The 22,452-nt window shown below is 39.6% G+C and overlaps 1 protein-coding gene across 1 annotated transcript in view; it reads left to right on the plus strand.

The window, feature by feature from the left end:
• The window catches only part of pcdh15a (protocadherin-related 15a), a 159,696-nt gene that overhangs the window by 55,465 nt on the left and 81,779 nt on the right, over positions 1-22,452 (plus strand). Inside the window, exons 4-12 of the mRNA XM_034151808.1 lie at positions 4,454-4,614; positions 7,321-7,476; positions 8,433-8,552; positions 8,681-8,791; positions 10,690-10,860; positions 14,701-14,809; positions 14,971-15,083; positions 18,831-19,037; positions 22,187-22,321. Of these exons, the coding sequence (XP_034007699.1) occupies positions 4,454-4,614; positions 7,321-7,476; positions 8,433-8,552; positions 8,681-8,791; positions 10,690-10,860; positions 14,701-14,809; positions 14,971-15,083; positions 18,831-19,037; positions 22,187-22,321 (1,283 nt within the window). The remainder of the gene's footprint in view (positions 1-4,453; positions 4,615-7,320; positions 7,477-8,432; positions 8,553-8,680; positions 8,792-10,689; positions 10,861-14,700; positions 14,810-14,970; positions 15,084-18,830; positions 19,038-22,186; positions 22,322-22,452) is intronic.

Below are 22,452 nucleotides of genomic sequence, written 5' to 3' on the forward strand. Positions count from 1 at the left end.
ATTACACAAAGATATCAGTGGTTCAAAGTTATGTGTGTCTTGTCCTCAAAAACTCTACTTTCAGTCAGGTGATACACTTTCAAATCTAAAGTTGCTTCAAACAAGTGCAACATTTTTGCTGCAGTGGTTCAAATGTTAAATTCATTTGTATTATGTTAATTCACCATCTGTTAAAGGTGGGGTAGGTAATTTTGGAGAAACCAGCTTGAGTGCGCTAGAATTTGAAAATACACAACCGGAAAAAATCTGCCACTTCCTTACAGAGCCCCTCCTCCAACACACACGGACGCGCACATGACCAATGAGGGCACGAGATACGTTTGTGCACAGATGGAAGGCTGACAGGCAGGTAGGCGCTAAAATGATTGGTCGTGCTTTTTACAGTACTACAGCTTCCGCAGATGACATTTTTTTTTTTGTCAAAGCACTTAAGATATTCATTGCTATCGGGATGTTAAGAGCATTCCATGGAATATAACAAAAAGTGTATCTCGAGCCGGTTTCTCAAACTTACCTACCCCACCTTTAAGGAGAACTTTTGTCCTCCATGAACTAAAACTGAAATTGTTGTTAGGTTATATACTGCAGCTTTCAGGAAGAGAGCTAATTGCATCTCTTATTTGTAGCCCCAATGTTCAACAAAATACCACCTACATGTGTGCATGTGTTATTTACTTTCATTTGAGGATATTATTGGAGTCCAAATAATGTCAAAAAAGAAAGAAAATAAAGTTATTTCATTAAATGTATGCAACAGATTTCTTGTTGCCATGTAAGTCTTTAGTAATGAAACAACTGCCTTTTTTCACCTCATACCCACTTGTTTATTTCAGTTTGCTTTCTTCTGACACCCTTAACCTTTTATATATCATATGCAGATCATGGATTGAGCTAAAAGCATATTTGAAACAGGCCTCAATGCTAACCCATTAAACCGCAATCCAACATTTAGATGTTCTTCTAAACTTGGAGCCCTATCAGAAACAGCCCTGTAGCCTTATCTTGTGCCATATCTGCGGTTGCCAACATTATTGATATTTGGGATAAAAGTAAGCTCTGTGTGTTGTCTCTATGGGGTTAGTCCACTGTGAAGCTAAGTTCAGAGGCGCCTCTGACCAGAGATGACCCTGACCGAGTCACAAACTACCAAAGAGAGAGAGATTTTAATTATTTAGAATTATACAGCACTGTGGAACTCTGGCTAGCTCTTGTTTATAAAGGTCTAACACGACCTGGCATCCTCTTGAATGATGAGCACAACAACTATGCTATGTGACTTAGAGTGAGAGTGGAAGTGCCCAGAACGTTGGGAGTATTGACTGTCACAGCAAAAAAACTGAAGTTCAATTAACTTGAGAAAGGAAGGATGCTCCCTGTGCCCTCCCTTGTAATATCATCAGAGGCATAATTTACGACCCGAGAGTTTCCAAAAGATGTAGCTCACCACTCAAGTTACTAAGGCAGATATATTTATGAAAAGCTGTGTTGTAGATTAATGAACTGGCAACAGGGGGGTCCTTTTGACTTTTAAATTAAATTCTTAGAAGATCAATTTTTCAGAGGGAGTTTTGCCCAAGTGAGACAGATAATTATAGGTCCTTGTGATTACAACACGTAAATGCATCAAACCCTGACGCCTGCAAACCGGGTGCGCAGTCATTAATAGTAGAATTTAAAAAATGCAGGAGTCGGGATTATAATTAAAAGGCGAAAGCTTCCATCACACCTCCATCTGTACTCCTTCCCAAGTATCTCAGAGTTTAAGTGACTCTGCAAAATGGATTAACCTATTTTACGAAAGGATGAAATTAGTCATTAAAAAGCCCATTAAATACCAACACCTTGTCACGTTTTAGCTTGGTGAGGCATGTCAACTGCTTGTAGTCATATAGAAGTATTTATACATATTAATGTATTGTTAAGATGATTAGGTTAAAACTCCCTTTTTGGTGAAAACATATTGTGGTTTAAAGAATCACCGGCTTACTTATGCATATTGTTTATACATGTGAAACTTGTGTGATGCTAAGGGGATTAATAAGGGAAAAACAATCGCAGAATAATGAAGAACGCAGCATGTTATGCTTTGCAGCTGGGATTTTGCTCACATGATTTTGCCTGTCATGCTGCTTAATGGCTGAAAGCTTTATAAACTTCTCTTTCTTTCATTAATACATTATTTTCTGTGTTGAATTCTCAAATATGTTTTGTCTAAGCACACTAAGACAGTCATTGTCTACAAATGTGATCAGCGATTATATGCAATCACACATTGAAGGGATACATTTTCATCCAACACTGAGGCATGTTAATGTGAGCATAACAAGAGTATATCTGCATGACATGGATCCTTCTACAGCATTTGCAAATCAATTATATGTTTTTGTCATCCAAATATATGTGACCCGCTCTATCGAAATCAGTCGGAAGTCGCAACGGCTCATTTCAAAATAAACGTGGATTTGCGTAAAAAAATAGTTTTTCGGGGTTCGGGTGTTTTGTTTGATTTTAAATAAACAAAGTCTTGGCTTTCAGAATATGAAACTTTTATTTTCAAAATCACAAGAGAAATACATTTTTGAAGCTTGTAAAGGGAAGATGACAGCTCTCACTCGCACTCTGCTCTTCCGCAGCGCCGCTCCCCCTCCCTCCGGCTGAAATTATGAATGTAAGGCGTATAATAATCATAGATAACACGGCAGGGTCCGTTACAGTTTGTTTTCATCTGATTTCAAATAAACAAAGTCTTGGCTTTCAGAATATTAAACTTGTTTCGGCAAATTCAGATGATAAATACAACTTTGAAGCTTGTAACGGCATAATTACAAGCGGAGAACGGAGTCATTTAACGTCACCACAGGCATAACAACAGCCGGTGTTTCTCGTGAGTGTTTTCCCCGGGAAACAAACACAATATACACACAAATGCAAAAACACACACACACACACACACACACACACACACACACACACACACACACACACACACACACACACACACACACACACACACACACACACTCGCAAGCTTCCCCTGGACCAGTAATCCAAACGAAAATATTTCCCCCCCGTACTACTTTGATCATTTGCTCCGCTAATAATCAATCAGATCGATGGATTCCAGAGAAGAGGAAACTTTGAAGGCCTTTTTCTCAAAATGATGACTCGGTGACAGTCATTATATAATGTGACATATTTTGCTTAATATTTGGAGTACAAAAACAATCCTGATATCATTAGATAGCTAGAAATCTCCTCTTTCCAACAGTGTATACAACTCAAAATGTGTCTTCGGGTCAATGCGACTGCTTTCGATAGAGCAGGTCACATATGTTAAGATGAAAGTCGTTACTTTGTGATTAGTAACAAAATTGCTTATTCTTTTGTTGCAATTGTTAGCCTTTGAAACATATTTCATTTGGCAAAAAATTACTGAGATTTGTACAATATATTTAATGGAATCTGAAATATAGCGTATGAAAGATTAGTTTAGAATGATTTGTTGGAAATGTATTTGCTTTATATATATATATATATCAAATGAACTGTGTAATGAAGCAATATTTTATACTTCAACATATGCTATTTTCCAGATTTTTGAAGCATTCATGCAACTTTCTAACTTCTGTCTGAAACTTTTAAAACGGTTGTGTTATAATGAGGGACTTTCATGTCAAGGTGTACTTTTACATACCTGATTAAAGGGTTGTTGTCGCACAACTGATCCTAATTAAAACACTTAATCTCTGCTCCCCCTGGATTCTTCTTCTTTTCTTTTTAGAGTTTACCACCAGTTACTTCAAAAAACACTAATTTGTCTGATATTGTCAAACAATACACACATGTGTGGCTTTGGGAGGGTTGTCCCAGAGGGCCGCTGTTGCAAATCAGTCACTGATTAAAAGCTGTGGAAAATACACCACAAAGTATGTGTGGCCTCAGGGATGACAATTATAATTCTAAGGGATTTGATAGACTACGGATATCTTAGGTTTTATTTGTAAAAGTCTTGTAGGGCTGTTGAGGGTTCAATGTTGGAGAAATTATAAAAATTATCATAGTTTTATTCCAGAAAGGTCATACGAGATAAAAAAAAAGGCTGATTACATGGAACAAAACATATGCTTCTGTCTAGATATAATAAAACCTTAATTGAAATAAGCTTCATGGGGGCTTTGTTCATCAAATCTGTGCTCCTTTTTTTAATTTCGGCTGATTGTTTGATGAAACATGTCCTTAATCATCAAGCACATTTTTGCTTTTCAGTATTTCATTTTCAACAAAACCATTTGTCAAGGGGTGAAATAGGCCTTTTGAAAATACATTTAATTTTTTATGTCTTGTCCAACATGAACCTGATCTAATAACGCAAAGTTAGAATAAAGAAAAGTGACAACGAATGTCTTTCAACAAGAGAACCATTTATTAATTGGATGCTGCTCTGGTTTCACAGGTACAGTTTTGGTGGAAAACATGCAGATAAATGGCCGTGCCCAAGACCCAGGCCGGACCATCTCACTGACGTTACTGGACAACTATGACTACTGGGTGATACTGGATCCCACCCGACAGAGGCTCTACCTGAACAGCACCGGGCGCATTCTGGACAGAGACGTGAGTACAGGACCAAAGATTGTGATCTGTAGTCAAACATCAGGAAAGTCAAACTTGTGTTTTACTTTTCACCATTTTTAAATACTTTTCACACACTGGAAAAAATGCTGCTCCAAAAACAAATTGAACAATAATGAAAACATGGTGTTTTCACTTGAAATAAGTACTAAAATCTGCCAATAGAACAAGTGAAAATTGTCTGTAATGTGTTAACTAACATGATTGTCATTATCAATTGTTGTACACATACAGTATTCAGGGCATCTATATATATAAACATCTATATTGATTTCTGACTTCTCTACATCCAACTCACAGGTTTATCATTACTTTGAGAACAAAGATTATTAATTTAACCCTTTTAGAAGGGAAGATATGGTCATTTGTTCAGGGAATGTCATTTTCGAGCCGGAGACCTGAAAAACAGGCTCAGGGTTGAACAGGTTAATGCAAGTGAGTTGCTTTACCTTTTATTTTTAGGGCAATACCAATTATTCACAAGGTAAAAAGCTCTTTATTTAGCATTGGGCACATCCAAAAGCAACCAGTTAGCCAGAAGACCTTTACTTGAAATATCATGTACCTAACAGCTTTAAGTGCATTGTTATGCACAAATCAACACCCTTCTTACACAGTGCTTACTTTATTCCTAATATTTATAAAAATAATCTAAATATAGGAAAATAAACATTTGTATGAAAAGAAAAATTGCAAAGATTACAATATTTACAGTCTTTAGGGGGAGCTCACTAACCCTGATTATATGTGTTGTTTTACAAAATAATTCCTTCATTACTTGTATTAATGAAACACCTGCTCACGTGGCAGAATAATCACAAACCTGGAGGAGACAATGGGTGTTTCTCAATGTCAAGGAAGGATGCTCCAGAGCCACTATTTCAAGGATGCTACGTCATTGAGTCCCGCCGAAGGACTGTTCCAATGTCCAGGATCCTTGGAATTCTACCGAGCCCGGCGTCCTTCGTAGCGAGAAATTTCGAGGCTGCACATGTGTATCCTCTGCGGTCTTAAAATCCCCACAATGCTTTGCGCACGGACCAATTTCCCCAAATCTGTGGCGGAAAATGTAAGGCGGGGGCCTCTCATATGACGCACACCTGCACACTTGCTCGCCTGTTCCACTCTTCGTTTTCCGAATGCCAGGAAGGATTCTTGCCTAGCTTCTGAAGGAAGTGACTCGGAAGACATGTCCTACCAAGGAAGCGTCCTCGACCTTGAGAAACGCCCACTAACATCCAACAAATCTTACATTTTACCAGAGTACTCCAGCTAGCTGCTCCAGGTTATTTAGAATCATGATACAGGCTATTGCAAGTGTCTGAATCAGATAAGTGGTGTTTACATGCGCAACACAAAAACAGCATACTCCTTCGTTAAACACTCCTTTTCCATAGTTCTTTGTCATCTTAACGCTTGCAAACTGGGAACACATAAGGGAAGTGATATATATCAATACAATAAGGCAATTAACCTCGATTCTTGACTCCTTCCTACACATTGCGACTCATGATGTTTTTCACTGTTGTTTAGCTAACAGAAAATAAGACGTAACTTAGCAACCAAGCTGATGGTCATTGGTTTCCATCTAGTATTATAATTCAACACTGCTGCTAAATATAGTAAGTGATTGATTAAATGCAGAGACTGTGTGTGTGTGTGTGTGTAATATGTTCAGTTAAGTTCCTCAGGGTATCCAGTTAACCTGCTTTGAATACAGATGAGATTAAATGGTACAGTAAAGTATGTGGGGTTCACTGGATGTTAAGTGTTGTGACTGCTGTAGGGACGAAGCTGTTTTTTTTAGTGTGAGTTTCGATTTTATGGACTCAGGGGATGGAGCTATACGTGAAGCCACTAATGCAATATTTCAGAAATATGGCCAATTAATAGGAGAAATCAGTGGAGGAGCACATGGGAGTCAAGCCTTTGCAAATAAGAAGGAGAGAGAGAGAGAGAGGGAAAAGCTAAGCAGGCTGCATTACATCATCACTGTTTCTAAATTCAGATGATGTCTGACAAGTAGTGGTGGCAACGAGACAAGCCGCTGCTGCTGTCCAATATACATTTTAAACAGAACATGGCACAAGGCGCGCAGCTCTCCGTTTGATCAGACACATAAATAATGTATAAAATGTAATATTCAAAAATACAAAATCAGGCTAGCAGAGTCCAGCTAAGAATAATAAAAAACAACATATCTCTGATTTGTTTACAACAATACTATGCAGGCAGCATAATTAATGAGTATTGAAAGTACATTTTAGTTGATCTTGCTTTATTTTTATATCTTTTGGGCCCACTTTTGCCTTTATTTGATAGAGAACTGTGTAGAAAAGGTGAAGAGAGGAGATATATGATAACAACAACCTTTGTGTGTATTGCTTCTTTTCTGCACTTGTTAGGAAGCTTGTTCGCTGCTAGTTTTTGACAGCAGTGAAGGTCAGTGCTGCTCTCGTGTTATCATCTCTGACATAGTACACATATTGTTCTTTAGAGAATTGAAATCTATAACAACTTCCATTGTAATGCTTACAGTAAATACCATGTATTTCTTCTCTCTCTCTCTCTCTCTCTCTCTCTCTCTCTCTCTCTCTCTCTCTCTCTCCTCTCTCTCCTCTCTCTCTCTCTCTCTCTCTCTCTCTCTCTCTCTCTCTCTCTCTCTCTCTCTCTCTCTCTCTCTCTCAGCCCCCCCACTACATCACTACCATCGTGGTTCAGGTCCAGTGCTACAATGAGCTGGTTGGCACTGTCATCTTTCACGAGGTACGGATTGTTGTGAGGGACAAAAATGACAACAACCCTCGCTTTCAGCAGCCACGCTACTATGTTGCGATAAACGAGGTAAGGGAGCGACTCCTGTTGTTGTTTCTGCTGGACCTTTGTGACACTGTGTGCAGAATTTGAACTTATTTATGTAAGTGTTCTTGGGTGAGACCCTCACAGGAGGGCATAGTGACATACTTTCTTTTTCACTGCCAGTGGGGTCATCAAAGTTTAGAAGCGACTGACCAAAACGCCCCCTAATAAATCAAATAAGGTTGTGTGCTCAATGTTATTGAGGACCATGACATCATACTACCTGCAGCCCTGAGGTGATACTTAGGTCTACTTAATTACACATTTTGTTATGTTTCAGTTTGATATTTGAAATAAAAGCAAGTTCAATATCTTCGTCTTTTACATAAATTATGTACAATGTGGCTGCACAAACCAAGTGCTTCCCTGTGAGATGAAACAGTCAAGATACGTGTAATTAAAACTGGCCAGGCATGACGGTATGAGGAATTATTTATGTTCATCTCGCATCAAAAACAGACCTGAATCACCAGCAATGATTCAAAACATTCATAAAATCTGTGCTTTCAGACTCCCGACAACCATGACTATTGCCTCCATTGGTTACACTTCCTGTGTGCATTGTGTGTTAATTATTACAGTGTGTTTACCTTTTCATACTGTAAGCACAACAGTGAGTCACTCTGCATTGCTGTCAACTGCCCCCCCCCCCCCCTCTCCTGCCCACTGCCTGCTCCCGTTGACTCTGCTGAGGCCTCTGGGGAACAGCAGTGGTTCTCATACTTACTTTTTTGTTATTCTGTAAACCTTCAGACTGCTGCTGACTGCAACATTTCCCCCTCTCTGATATATATGTTTTTCTTTTTGTTTACTAATGGGCTGGAGTGGCAACAGTAATGGCTCTATGCATGGGCTCACTGCTGTAAGTACATGTTGGAGTCATAGTGGGCCATTTGAGCTGCTGACTTTTTATTTCTCCCTGCTCTTATATTTTCCTCTAGCTCACACCAGTTGGAACGACCATTTTCACTGGCTTCTCAGGGAATAATGGAGCTACGGATATTGACGACGGACCCAATGGACATATAGAATACAGCATACTTTACAACCCCAATGACCCGGTATATGGACAAGTCACGCCATGATAAACACCCCTCTACACCATTGTACATTTCTTCAACAATCATGACTTATTGCTCACATCCACTGTTCCTTCTGTCTTATCATATAAACTCTCATTTTCTTTCAGGCATCTAACAGAACAGTGAGCGTTGCCAACACTCTTTCAGGACACATTATTCTGGCTGAGAGGCTAAACTATGAGGAGAGAACTCGCTACCTTGTTTTGGTCCAAGCCAATGTAAGTGACTTTTGTTTGCAAGTGTCAAGATCAGCAAATGCTCAATGTCAACAGATTAAAAATAGGCCTTAATGGTGGACTTTTCTTTCTAAGGTTGTCTACCTCAGCCTTGCCCTTGAGGGTAATGAAGTATAAATGCACCTTAAACCATTTCTCAATATGTGCTTTGTATTCAGCCGCAGCAGCTGTATTAACAATTTGTTATTTGGAGCATGGAAGTGCAGCACTCAAGGTTCTATTTTTATTTATTGGCCTAAGACACTAACAGTTTTAGTTTTACCATATTTCAGATATTTTAGTTATTTTAGGGGGCAAACTTTTTGAACTTGAAGTCAATAGTTTGCTGCTTAAATGATTTCAAATCCTTACACTGCATCATTTATTTTCCTCAGTGAAGTTTTAAAGCAAGGTCTGGTGCAATCTTTTCTGTTTCAAAATGTGGTCATCATTCAGTAGATAACTCTTTTTATTTTTAGTCCACCAATCGTGGATTCTTGTTTATTTTTTACACATTGATAAGAAGTCATTAGAGATCTCATTTGGCAGTCACTGTAAGGACATCACACTGTTTAACTCGCCTAATTGTAATTCAGAGATTGCTTACATCTTTTTTATTCAAAGTGATTGAAGTTGTCTCCGACACATTCTGAAATAACCGTCTGTATATACCAGAGCGCCCTTGCATATCAGAGTAATTATGTATGCATAATTATGGATTTAACTTGAGGGATGCACTTTTCCTTCACACTCTGACTGGGCAACATGACTGTGAAAATATTGTAAAACAAGTTCTGCTAATGATGCCAAAATGAGTTATAATGAAGGCAGCTTTATGCTCTTTCTCTAGTCCTTACCATATGTCAATAGGCAATGTCTGTGGACCAAGAGCCACCAGAAAGCCACTAGCCAGGAACGCGGATTTAATTAGAAGGCTGGGATTTAGGAGGTCACCACTCCTACATGTATGCTGGACAGCATTTAGCAGTTAACCCATGTCCTCTCCTCTCCATTTCCTGCATGAGGAAGCAAAAGACTCAACCCCTTACCCCAGCAAGTGGTCCTCCAGGGATACTTTACTTTCTCTCGCAAGAGGACGTCAAAGTAGAAAAAGAAAGAAGTCATTGTATTTACTAGAACTCTGTGATGCTTGTGTCAAGAGTTCAATTACACTAACAGCGCAAATCTTTGAAGTGCTGTGCTGCTCACTTGGCAGGATACCACTCAGGAAGCGCCAGAACCACAAGGGGTGATCTTTAGAGATACCTGCTGAAAAGATATGTTTATTGAGAAGGTTTATTTCCTTAAGAAGAAAATGTTTAGAAGAAAACTGAAGAGTCGTACTGTTTTATCGCATTTAAAGTGGTCTGATGCATATCGTTTGCATCGTATTATCTTTTTCATTCTACTTCAATGACTAAGAGCCCTTTCACATAAGTGCTATTTAATATATAAAAAAGCATATTGGAGAAAACAGTGTATTGGATATTTTATGACAAAATGCTTCTTCAACCTATTTTTTTAGTTATTTTTCTTTACGATATAAACACATTTTTCTTACTGCACGAGTACTATTGTGTTATTTACCAGTGAAAATAGTATGTTGACTGTTTTTACTGCATACAAGTATTGAATAATGTTCTACTTAAAGCATGAAAATGAATTTCAGCACCCATTTCCTGCAGCCAAACAAATGTAGAATAAAAACTGAATGAATGCATCACTGAGTTTCCATAACAGCCACAGCTGTAATATATGCTGAAAAACAGTTGCAGAGGTCTGTCATGGTTTTAACATGTTATATTGATTTTAGCCCGAGCAGTGTGTAGCCCCAGTGCACAAAGTAACAAATCTTCTGGGAGTTTAAAGGTTTAAAACGAAAACATTTGTTCTTCTTCCAGGACCGTGCTCCATACCCCCCGAACAGACGGACAGCTACGACTACTCTGACTGTGGACGTTCTGGACGGAGACGACCTGGGCCCCATGTTCCTGCCTTGCATTTTGGTGAACAACACTCGCGACTGCAACCCCCTCACCTACCGTGTTGCTATCCCAGAATTCACTGAACCGGTAAGAACCAGGCCGACAGGCGAGTGTGAACACGCTGGTTTTCCACAAGGTCATTTTAACACAAATTCTTCCTGTTAATATCCTGTATGTGCATATTTCGTTTTTTTTGCACGCAGGTCGTGTTTTATCTATCGTGCTCTGGGTGCATGTGCATTGAGCCGCATCATTCATATTTGTCATATATTTGTGCTGCATATCTACCCTCCTGCTAAATGTTTCAAAATGCCACACATGTTAAAGAGCCTAATTGTCTGCTAACACCTTGTTGTTAATCTCCTCAACTGGAGGCAGAGTTGTCTTTGCTGCTGCGTATCAGCATGGTGATTCCAGGAGCATTTTCTGGTTTGTTGGACCAGCAATTAGAGCTGAAGGCTGGGTTGACCTGGGATGACAGCCAAACACCCCTGGAATTCATAGAAGTAGGAAACTAGAGGGCGAGATGATTTGGCAGCTTAGATAAAGAGTCTGAGGTGTTGCACAAATAGAGATGATGTCTATATCTATAAACGCTTTATCTTTGTCTGTAGAAATCTATATATATAGTGCATGAAGAAATATGCAATAAATTACACTGTGCTGAATTATTATATTGGACTATAATATACTCTATAAAGCTACATCACCTCAAGGTCCATTTAGTACTTCCTGTTTCTAGAGTATAACACACTTCTCATCAGCAGTCTGGATGGGCCTAGCTGACTGGATTGAACTGTATTGAATTGAATTGGATTGGACTTGAGTTGTAGACTGGATTTGATTGGATTCTCTGGACTGGATTGATGTTGGCATTTTGGCGTCCTGAATGCAGGAAGATTTGGATCAGAGCCTGGCCCCAGTCTGTGTCGAGTTTGAACATTGTCTGCGTCATCACATGGGTCCTCCTCGAGTTTCCTCAAACACACAGTTGGAAATTAGAAACTCTACATGCCCAAAGATCGGAATGATCTTGTACCAATGTAAATAAACTAGTAGTTTAACTACATTTAGCAGTAACTTCATGTAGTTTGACTACATTAATAACTGTGTGGTGATTCAATTATAAACATTTATTTTTAGCCTTTTGTGTAGTTAACTACTGAAACTACAAACAACATTCAAATCAAATCAAATCAAGTTTTATTTATATAGCACATTTTTAAAACGATTTTTGGTCGAGCCAAAGTGCTGTACGTATAATAATTACCTTACAGTAAGGACGCTTTACAGTAAATACAACAGCATAGTTTGTGCAGAATATCAGTACCATATTAGACCACAAGGAGTTCATTATCTTTTGTTTAGTTTACAATTGCTTTTCTTCTGTAATTGAACCCCCTTTATTTTAAATATGATGTTTTTACCTCTAAAAGTGTGGGCACGTTTGATAAATTGAGTGTTATTTATTCTGGCAAGTTAATTCATTTTTTTCATTGACAATTGTATATTCTTCCAGTTTGTGGATAATAAGTACCATGTTATATTGTTGTTATTTAGTATTGTAGATTGCAAAACAAATGTGTAGCTTCGTAAGCAACACCAACCTAAGTATCCTAAAATAATAGGATTGACATATCTAATAATTATGTTTTGTAGCAGTATTGGGAAAAGACTCAATCAAGTATGCTATTGTATTTGGTCGTCATGTTTCTAAAATTGGAGTCAAACTGAATCGAATTGATCTGAGACGAGGGCGAGAGAGATTCAATAAAACGTAAGTCTCCAATAATGACACAAATGGAACTGTAAACAGTGGTTGAAAAATCAATGGATGGAGATTTAGTGCTAGAGGGAAAAGGGAGTAATAAACAAAGGTAAACAGAACAGTGTACACTGTATATACATGTAGGTGTATGTCTCTGCCCATGTGTGTGTACCGGAGCTGCCACTGTGACTCACTTTGTTTGTCCAGACTTCCCATTCAGAGTTTGCTCATAATGCATAATTTATGATAAAAGGTTTGCAGACTGCTAAGTATGCAGCTGCACAAACTAAAGCCTTTTCATTAGTGTGAGAAAATGTTGGTCTTTCTCCCTCTCTCTGTGCTTTCCACCTTCAAACATTGCATGGTTTAAAGCTACCAGCAATAATAAAGTCTGATGTGACATTTTCCTTTACTTTATGTAAATGTTGTTCTCAAACATAATGTTTCCTCCATACATTCAGAGTTCCTCGAATTGTCAATTTCAAAAGAGGTATCTATTGTTCTCCTTATTTGATTTTCATTAAAGAGTGATATTTAATTACTTTCTTCTTTTTTAAGAGTGGTCTAAATTAGCATTGCAGTTTTTGCTGGTGTTTGATTTATCTCTATTCTGCAGTGTAACCGTTCTGCTAACATATCTGTCCACGGGGAGATTTGTCGTCTCATAATTGATGAGTGTATTGTAATTAATCACAATGGCTAGACAGGCATTATTTAGTTGATCTGTATTTATTTTTTGCCCTGGGGGGATATAATGCAGGCTCTGGAGTCCCCTGGATAATGACTGTTAGAGGAGGGTATTATAGCTAATCATCATTGTGCAGCGCTAGAGGGATTTGATTTAGCGCACCTCCAGACATTGTAAAAGCGAGAGGGTTGGTTGGGGGGGGGTGTAAGGATTACTTCAGAGCTGAGGGATATAAATGTACCCCCCCCCCCCCCGAGAAGGGATTCTTCCTGCCAGAGAGATGTTAGCCATGTGCCTTTCTACACTAACGGCCCGTCCACACAGCGGCTTTGGAAAAAGCTTGCCGGCGGGCGTGTCTGAAGCTCGACCAACAACCAATCACATGAATCTCCCGCCCCTGACACACAAGCAGTGGTTTGATTGGCTAGAGCTTGTACTGGCATATGATTTGATTGGCTGACGCTTCCACCGAAAGCTTCAGAAGCTTCAAAAGTTGAACATTGCTCAACTTTTGCAGCCTGAAACGCCAGGAAAGCTCCGCTCTGCTTCCCACAATGCAGTTCGGCGAAAAGTGACGTCACCCCATTCAAAGTGAATGGGCAGAAGCGTTGGAAGAAGCTTCCAACGCCGCTGTGTGGACAAGCCGTAAGGAAGTTTAGCACAGGCCTCTTAGCATACTTACGCATACTCTATCTGCCATATGGAGGCATTTTGCATAAGGAGATGTATTCATAAATGTGATGCGCTAAACATATTTCCACTTAGCCATATGTTGGGGCAAAGGTATAGATGAAGAGCTGCGTAAATGAGAGCTCAATATGTTTGAGTGTGCATGAGCAGGAAAAGGTAGCCTACAGCACTGCAAACAGATTAACCTTGATGCGCAGCTCGATATGGTGTATTTAGAAGCATAATGATGAGAAAGGGATCTAATGAATTGCTTATTAATTAAATATCCCAATAATTGACCCGTGTGCTTCGGACTTTGACTGCTAATGTAATTCCCTGCAGGTCATTGGTTCCTCATTTTATCAGAAATATTATTTGCATTTCTTCCTAATATTCAGTTTACAAGGAGGCCAATCGCAGCAGCTCCTCAGATCCTTCTTTAAAAGTAGGAAACCGTTTTTTGGGCCAGGAAGAGAAGTCCACAGCAGCTTCTCTAAGGAGCTGTTTTTATCTGGAGTAGCACCGTTGCAAGTGATATACAACACGTCACATAAGATTACACAGCAGCCAAAATAATGATAAATAGGACATAATGTGTTTTTCGGGGCTGCTGATATCCTTTCTAAGTGGCATTTCCTCTTTTTACAAGACACTAAAAATCCCATCTCTGAATAATAATGCTCTCAAAGTTATTTCAGGAGACAATGACTGTGCTACAACTAGAAAGTCAACAGAAAATAAACAGATTTGCATCTGATTATCTTGCCGTGTTGTTGACTGACTCCCCCTCCCCTCGTTGCAGAGCAAACTGAACCCACTGAATGTGACCCCTGCGATCCGGGCCGTGGACATGGACATGAACATACAGCCCCCGTCAGACAGACCCAACATTCTTTTCTACATCCTAGTTGGTAGGTGCATCACGTATCCTGATTGATTGTGCGCATTTAATGTGCTTTGGCTCGGTCGTCAGCCATGACTTGACTTCTGAATTTTCATTTCGGTGTCCTCGACGTTATCATAAAGTGCAGTGAATCCAAATCTTTGAATGTTCTTTTTTTTTTTATTGCAGGTCATCCAGTAGCATACCGAGAGTATTTCTCCCTGAACAGAACCACTGCAGAGCTGCGTGTTCTGCAGCCTATCAGCAGGGACTTGTACCAACGTTTCACACTCATCATCAAGGTAAAAAAACTCAATCCCAATCAGTGCTTGCCTTTTTTAAAAGGACTTCGCCTATTCTGATGTCAAGATTTACTGTGTGATTTTGATGGAAACTAAACCCACTACGAAACAAACTTTTGACCGCAATGTACTTGTGATGCATTGTTTATTTTGTACACATACTCTTCATGCATACAGAGAAATTGAAGAATGTTTGGTCACAAAATTGGTTTATGTTGGGTTCAGAATTCCAGAAAAGACAGACAACTTCTAAGTTTAACTATTCATTGTAAAGAGAGCAAAAGATATATATTACTTGACCAAGGACTCATCACGTCTTTGGGAATCACAGGCAGCAAAGCTGTAATCTGTAACCACCAAATCCGTCAAGAGCCTCGAACCTCGTGCGACAATACATTTTATTACACAGGGCGTTGCGCGTACATTTTTGATTGGTCAAGACTAGCTGAAGAGATACCATGGTTTAGACTTGGTTCTCTTTGGTTGGTGCACAGACTCAGATAGAGTCTCTTGGGAACACGATCCTCCAATCAGCATTCGGCCGGCCTGTGGAAGTCCCTCCCTACTCTGGCACCATCATACTAATTTGTTTTCTCTAACGTTTCTTCAGATATAGCGGGAAACCATAATGTTGCTTCCTAGCTTTGCGGGGGAGCGCGGCTCCGATACAAAGTCAAGGCCGGTGCGATGTGCTGTTCTGACTACCTCTTTGTGTTCTCTCAGTCTCTGCACTCGACCTTGCTACTTTCAATATTGCAAGCTAAACACTTTCTCATGTAACTTTTCACTTTGTTCCTGTCCTCCCCATCAAAACTTGGGGGGGGGGGGTGATTGAGTCTATTCATTCCAAAATCACAGCCACATAAATGAGCACAATAAGCTTATAATGTAATAATAAGAATCAGTCTTTCTAATGTTATATACAAATAGACTCCACATTTACATTAATAGAAAAGTCAAAAAATCGATTGGCCAAAACGTATATAAACGTTACATTTACTAAACCCAATGGAGCTTGATTGTCTTTGGTTCAGCCCAATCCAAAACACTGATTATTATAAGCAAAGATTCTTCTCAATCTGAGCTTTTATTTTGTATTTGCTAGTGCCAAATCAAGTTTTAACTTTTCTCTATAACTTAAACATCCACACTTTTCAGCTCCATCTAGATCACCTGAAGGCCATTAACCTTATCTTTAGCTGCTTTGGAGATCTAGGGTGAAAAATATGTTATGATTTATGGACTTAGCAGGAGGATAGCCTTCTAGTCTCTCATGAATCCTAATTTGGAGCCGAGTCAGGGATTGCCTCGGTGCTGCTGGTGGAGAGCAGCAGTGCAGATGAACTTTCCATCCACCCATCACTAACCTCTACACACCTCTAAGCACTGTGTAACAGGCTGTTTACCGGGATAGCTGTGGAGTAAAAAGATGAGAGGAAGAGCTGATTTTCACCAGAGGAAGAAAGCAAGAGGAGATTGATCATATAGAGAGAGTTTTTGCATGTCTCCGAAAGGGTTGTGCATAGCTAGGGGAAGGGAAACAGTTCAAAGAGCAAAAAGAAAAACCGAAGATCGGGAGAGATATGTGTATGGTGTCTAGTACTGGAGGAGTCTTATCTACCTTAGTCATAGAGAGGGGGAGAGGAACCGTTGCTCAAGGACTCCAAGGGGCAGGAAAGTGAGAATTAGACTTGGGTATCTTGAGAGTTCTGCTGCACAGCATGTGGTGTACATAGCTAATGCTTTAAAAGACTTCCAAACATATATGGGATGGGGTGAGCTGCAGCACCTCAAGCATATTTAAAACAACTATCTGTTTATCTTCCAAAGTCATGATTGATCCTGATAAGGCTATTTCCACTAGGATTACATGGACGAACTGAAGACAAGTGACAAAGGCAGATAGATTTAATAGAAACAAGGAAGCAAAGAAATGCAGTATGGCGCTCTAAGACAATGGAGTCAGGACAGCAGAATTGAGACTGATAAACAGTGACTTTGGGAAGCAGTGAATCTCCTGCAGGCTTGTGTGTAGTAGCAGTGGAGCGCAGGTCATTTAGCACTGCCTCACAGAAATAAGGACATCGCTAAAGAGCTGAATCACCAGGGAACACAGTAATCTCACACCCCGTTCTCTCTCGGACGAATTTTTTTTTTGTTAATGCTGAGAAATAGCGAGAACATCGAGGCACACACACTATGTCTGTCAATGACACCACTTGTCCCTCAGGTGTTTGTGTGAGCAGATTGGATCTTTGGGTCCTTGCAGTGTGGGTGTTCTTTATCATCAGATATGAGAGGAAGGTAGAAGATGATTGGTGAAGATTGCCTGGCATTTTCATTGCGATGCCAATGAAAACATGAGCTGTAGTGAAACTCAACTTGATGTGCCAAAAACGGTGGAGCAGGGTTTTGCAATAGAAAAGACAAACAATACAAATAACAGCAATCTACTGAGTAGTTTTGGCCCCAGCTTTTTTTCCATTTAGCTGTAGAAAGAAATGATTCTGTTACAATCGTCACTCTGCAACACAAGCCCAGTGAAATTGAGCTAATGTGCAGAATTAGTTCCAGGTCATGGCTTAAACTGATGTCGCCTCACACCCCCTCTCCATCTGTATTTTCAAAGCCTCAATGTTTCTGAAGCATCCCAGTGTGGGAGCCAATAGCAACATATGTGCCTCGGAGGGAAAGAATGTGCAGTGACAGCCTGACCACACTTCTTTCACTAAGCTGGTGTAAGACACAACTCGGGTTAAAGAACAGCTCTGTTATGTTTTGGTACAGTTTGATAGTTAGGACAACACACATTTTGATTTGTGGTAATTAGCTCAAGCATTCATGTCAACTGTGCAACAACATGAAGAATAAGAGATGTTTATCTTCTGGTAGGTGAGCAATATGCGACACACACACAAGCTAGTTTTGGATGCAGGTGTGTCAACAATTCCCTCATGTAGTTTTGAGAGAGTGTCCAGCTCTGGGAATTGACTGTGTGCATAAACTGTGTTGTATCAAATTACACTGCATGTTCCAGTATTTGGTAATATATTAATTATATGTAGTAGGATTTGTTTTTATTATTGCTAGTTTTCCCAAGAACTGACTTGAACCGTATTCAGCAATTTTTGTTAACATTAAAATGAATCCCATCTTGCAATATGACATTTAAATGAGTTGTTTTCCGTGGCTCGATGCTGCAGGTCAGTTTCTGGAGAAAGAAATAAGCATGAGGAAGAGATGTTGACTGGGATTTTGTCATACCAAACAGTTCCACATTTTATTTCAAGCTTTCAGGCAAAACAGAGTACATAATCAGACAGTTTTAAGCTCAGTTGAGTAAGCACTAATGGAGACACCCATGTTTACTAGTTAATTGGTCAATTTCTGGCACTGACTTAGTGAGAAGGGGACCCATTGACCCTGCTTTTTATCAATGGTCACCAATTTGACGGAGTAGTTAGAGACACTAATTACTGCCTCTCTCCGTCAAATGATGGTATTTGCGTTAAGTGCTCTAGTAATTACTAAGGCCTAATCCTAAATGGACCCCTGATTACATTTAGTAAATGTAGCTTTTTGTAATTGAAATGACGCTTTTTGTCCCTATGTCTGCATAACAGTTGGGACAGCATAACTCTTGTGTGTTACAACTCATTATTAGTACTTCTTAATACATTTCTAGCAGACTGGTTATCAGTTATTTGACTCACTCTTCCTCTTGTGTCTTTTTTCGTATAATTTCAGGCTGAACAGGACAACGGTCACCCCCTCCCGGCCTACGCTGACCTCATTATCGAAATCCTGGATGAGAACAACCAGGCACCGTATTTCCAGTTTGCCACCTATCAGGGCTATGTGAGTGAGTCCTCCCCAGTGGGAACGACTATCTCCGCCAGTGCCAACCTCACCGCGCCCCTGGGAATCATCGCTCTGGATAATGACATTGAGGAGGTAGAAAGCAAGAACCTTTACAAGGCTCCCTGCACTTAACACCCGCCCATAAATGTGTGCATTCAAATACAAAGCACATGTGGTGCATTTGATTATATATTGTTTACAGGTTCATATTCATTTACAAGTTTTTGTTGTGCGTTCACAAAAAGTAACACATTCATGACTCATTTTCCTGCTGTATTTTTCTCCTTGTTTTAGCTGGATCCTGGTGATACACCTGTAGGTAAAGGGGGTTGCTCTTAGATGCAATGGCACACACTCACACACATAGAAACATACAGAGTGTAATAGGGATGTCCCGGACATGTTTCTTTGCACTTAATCCCCCACTTTTAGTCCATTACAAAATAACTGTTGTAGTATTATATTCATATCTTTTGATACAGAGGTGAATCCAATATTTTTGTTTTCTTGCATTATACAGCTGCTCTGTGAACTCTAAACAGCTTAAAGCAGGCCTCCATTTAAGTCAGTAAAGCCAATTCAAGTAAAGGAATTCAATACTCAAAAGCTCTCCGTTCTTAGAATATTTAATGTTACAGCCTCTTGCAGTGAGTGGTATAATTTACTTCAAGATACTTTCTCTTAATTTCCTCCTCGAACAAAATGCTCGCTGTAAAACACATTTGTTTTGTCCTGTTTGTTTGGTCTTCACTGTGGCACATTGTCATTGTTCCACTAACTTAACTGCACATACAGAAGATGAGACAATGAGTCATTTTCACACACTGCCTGGGAGTCTCACGCTTATGTAGTTAATCTTAAATCTTGGATCAATGAACAAAGTAATGTCGATAAGCTCCTAGTGCTATATTTAGCTTCCAAGTAGCCAAGGGCTTCTGACTTTATTGCTTGGGTGAGGTCTGTGTTCTCGTCATTTTCAACAAGAGTTGATGTTCTTGGAAGATGCAGAACTAGCTTCAGGTATGACATCCTTACATGCGCTACAACAGAGAGGGCATGTGTAAAATCCTGGAGAGGACACAGGGACATGTTAATTGATTCGACACTGTACATCCTGCCAAGTTGGTCACAGTTGCTTCGTTGACTCTCTTCAGACCATACCTGAGACGAGGCTTTGCTCTGCGCCTACACCCTCCCAATCATCCTCTGCCCTGAACTCCATCTTGTTGGAAACCCTGTAATCAACGAGTGCTCTGGCAGATTTAATTATTGCTGTTTCTCACTCAGTGTGGCCTTCTCACAAAAACAAGAAATAGTCTGTTTACAAAATCCTGTAGCCCTATTAAGTCTTGCATTATCTTTCCGAGCCATTTCTGATAAAGAAAACATAAAGCAATTCAAACAAAACACTGAGGACTAGCAGAAATTACTGAGCAGAGAGCTGCAATTATCAATCACATGATGCAGCCTTTGGCCGCCACTGAAGCCTGCCGCATTGATTTAGTTCCTCAGCATTGGTTACATTTGATCCATTATCAGTTGTGATGCACACTGTACTGCCGTCTTCTTTCAGGCTCCAGCTGCACTTTCTTAGTCCATGGGCAATACTCTCTCTGTGTGGTCAACAGGATAGTATGATGTTTTAATGAAACAATTGAAACCCTGGATCACAAGCAGTGAACACTATGTATCCTAAATCACAGGTTTGTAATTTGCCAACCACATGTTTCAAATTGCAACTTGAAATCGATGAATAATTAGTCTCTGCTACAGAAAGTGGTTAGTTACAGTGTTTTTAAAGGGGAAACACTTTTAAATGTAGCTTACCTTGAGCTCAATACGTTTTTATAAACAAAATACTATAAGTGGATAGGTGTTACTTTCAACACTAATCCATGAAAAAAAAAGTCTTGGATAAACTTGATCCCTGCTCTTAAACTAACTCGGGACATCCCTAGATTTATTTGATACATCACTTTGCACAAAGTAAAAACAAACTGATAACACTAATCTGCTGCTGGAGACATCCCAAATATTACATGTTTAGCTTTCCATTGTTTCTGCCAAATGTCCACAGCAGAAATGATTTGTTTTGTATTCATATTTCAAAATAATGAAAATCATAGAATGAAATGCAATGCAAGTCTCTGGTAGTAGCATGTGTGTGTGCGTGGATTAATCTAGATGCATTGACTCTTTATCCTAATGGGAGTGTTTTTGTTTGCAGTGTTTTGCTGTGCAGTGTTCTTCTTCTTTCTATGCAGATGGGTGTTTATTGCTGTGGTTTCTGCAATAGCTTCAGTCAGAATTTATGGAATTATTCTCTTTGAATACCAACTTCAAAATATTTGTAATTGATTGTTGTGTGTGTAGTTGGTGGAAGGGGGTGTTTTGACATATTTGTTTGACACATTTAACAAACTGTGTGTTTGTGTGGGTGCACTTTTCTGTGTGTGTGTCTTCACCAACCACAGCGGAGAATGCTTTACATTTTCCTCATATCCTAACTGCACTGATAGATTTATGTTTGAATGGGTGGATACACACTGTCTCAAACACACACAGACCAAAACAAATGACTGCTACCTTTAGTTCATCTTTCACAAAACCCTTTATTCCGTGTTTGGAGAAGATTAACAAATCATAGTGGAGTGGAAGCAGAGATAACAAAATCAATAAGCCACCCAGTCCCGATGTTTACCAAACTCTCTTAAGAGGACTCATTGATGGACGGGAATCGAAGCCGACTAGCAGCAATGGCCCACAATGGAGTCGAGGTCTATTTGTAACACAATCAAACCACATCAGTGATGAGGCATCTTTGGATAAATGGAACTTTATTTATAATGTTTTCAATCTTATTTAGTACATGGATGCCCTAAACAAAAGCTATTAAACCAATACCTTTTAACGATTGCTTAATGTGGTCGATATATTTCCCTAAAAAGCATCAGAGGCTGTAATGCTTGTAAGTTGTTTTTAGCAGAAGTGATTTCCTCTCTTTCTTGATACTATCGTGTATAAAAACATTGGTTTCTTGTTCCCCTCCTTAGCTCCTTCTCCGCTGTTTTCTTAAGATAGATGAGGGACCTGCAGGAGATTACTTTTTCAACTCTTTGACGGATCAAAACGTACTGATAGGTTTTCCCATCCCCACAGCTGCGGCCTTGAAAAAAAAAGGTGATGAAATACTCATGTCACCATGGTAACTTGTTTCTTTCTGTATATCTTTTTGTTGGAAGACAAAAGACCCCTTGGTGAAGATTACCCTGGATGACTACACCACGATCTTCAGCCTGACCCCAACTGGGATAATCCGCTACCTGAAGCTGATCAAACCTGTGGATCGGGAGCAGCAGATGGTCTATACTTTCACGGTAGGCCTCAGACTCAGTGGTCTCTATCCACAAGACAGCACTCACGCACTTTGACCTACATCTCCTATTCTGTGTTTATAAATAGAACTCACAGGTTAGGTTTATACCACGAGGCACCCGTAGACACAAAG

The sequence above is a fragment of the Trematomus bernacchii genome, unplaced genomic scaffold, assembly GCF_902827165.1.
Source record: "Trematomus bernacchii unplaced genomic scaffold, fTreBer1.1, whole genome shotgun sequence".
NCBI lineage: Eukaryota > Metazoa > Chordata > Actinopteri > Perciformes > Nototheniidae > Trematomus > Trematomus bernacchii.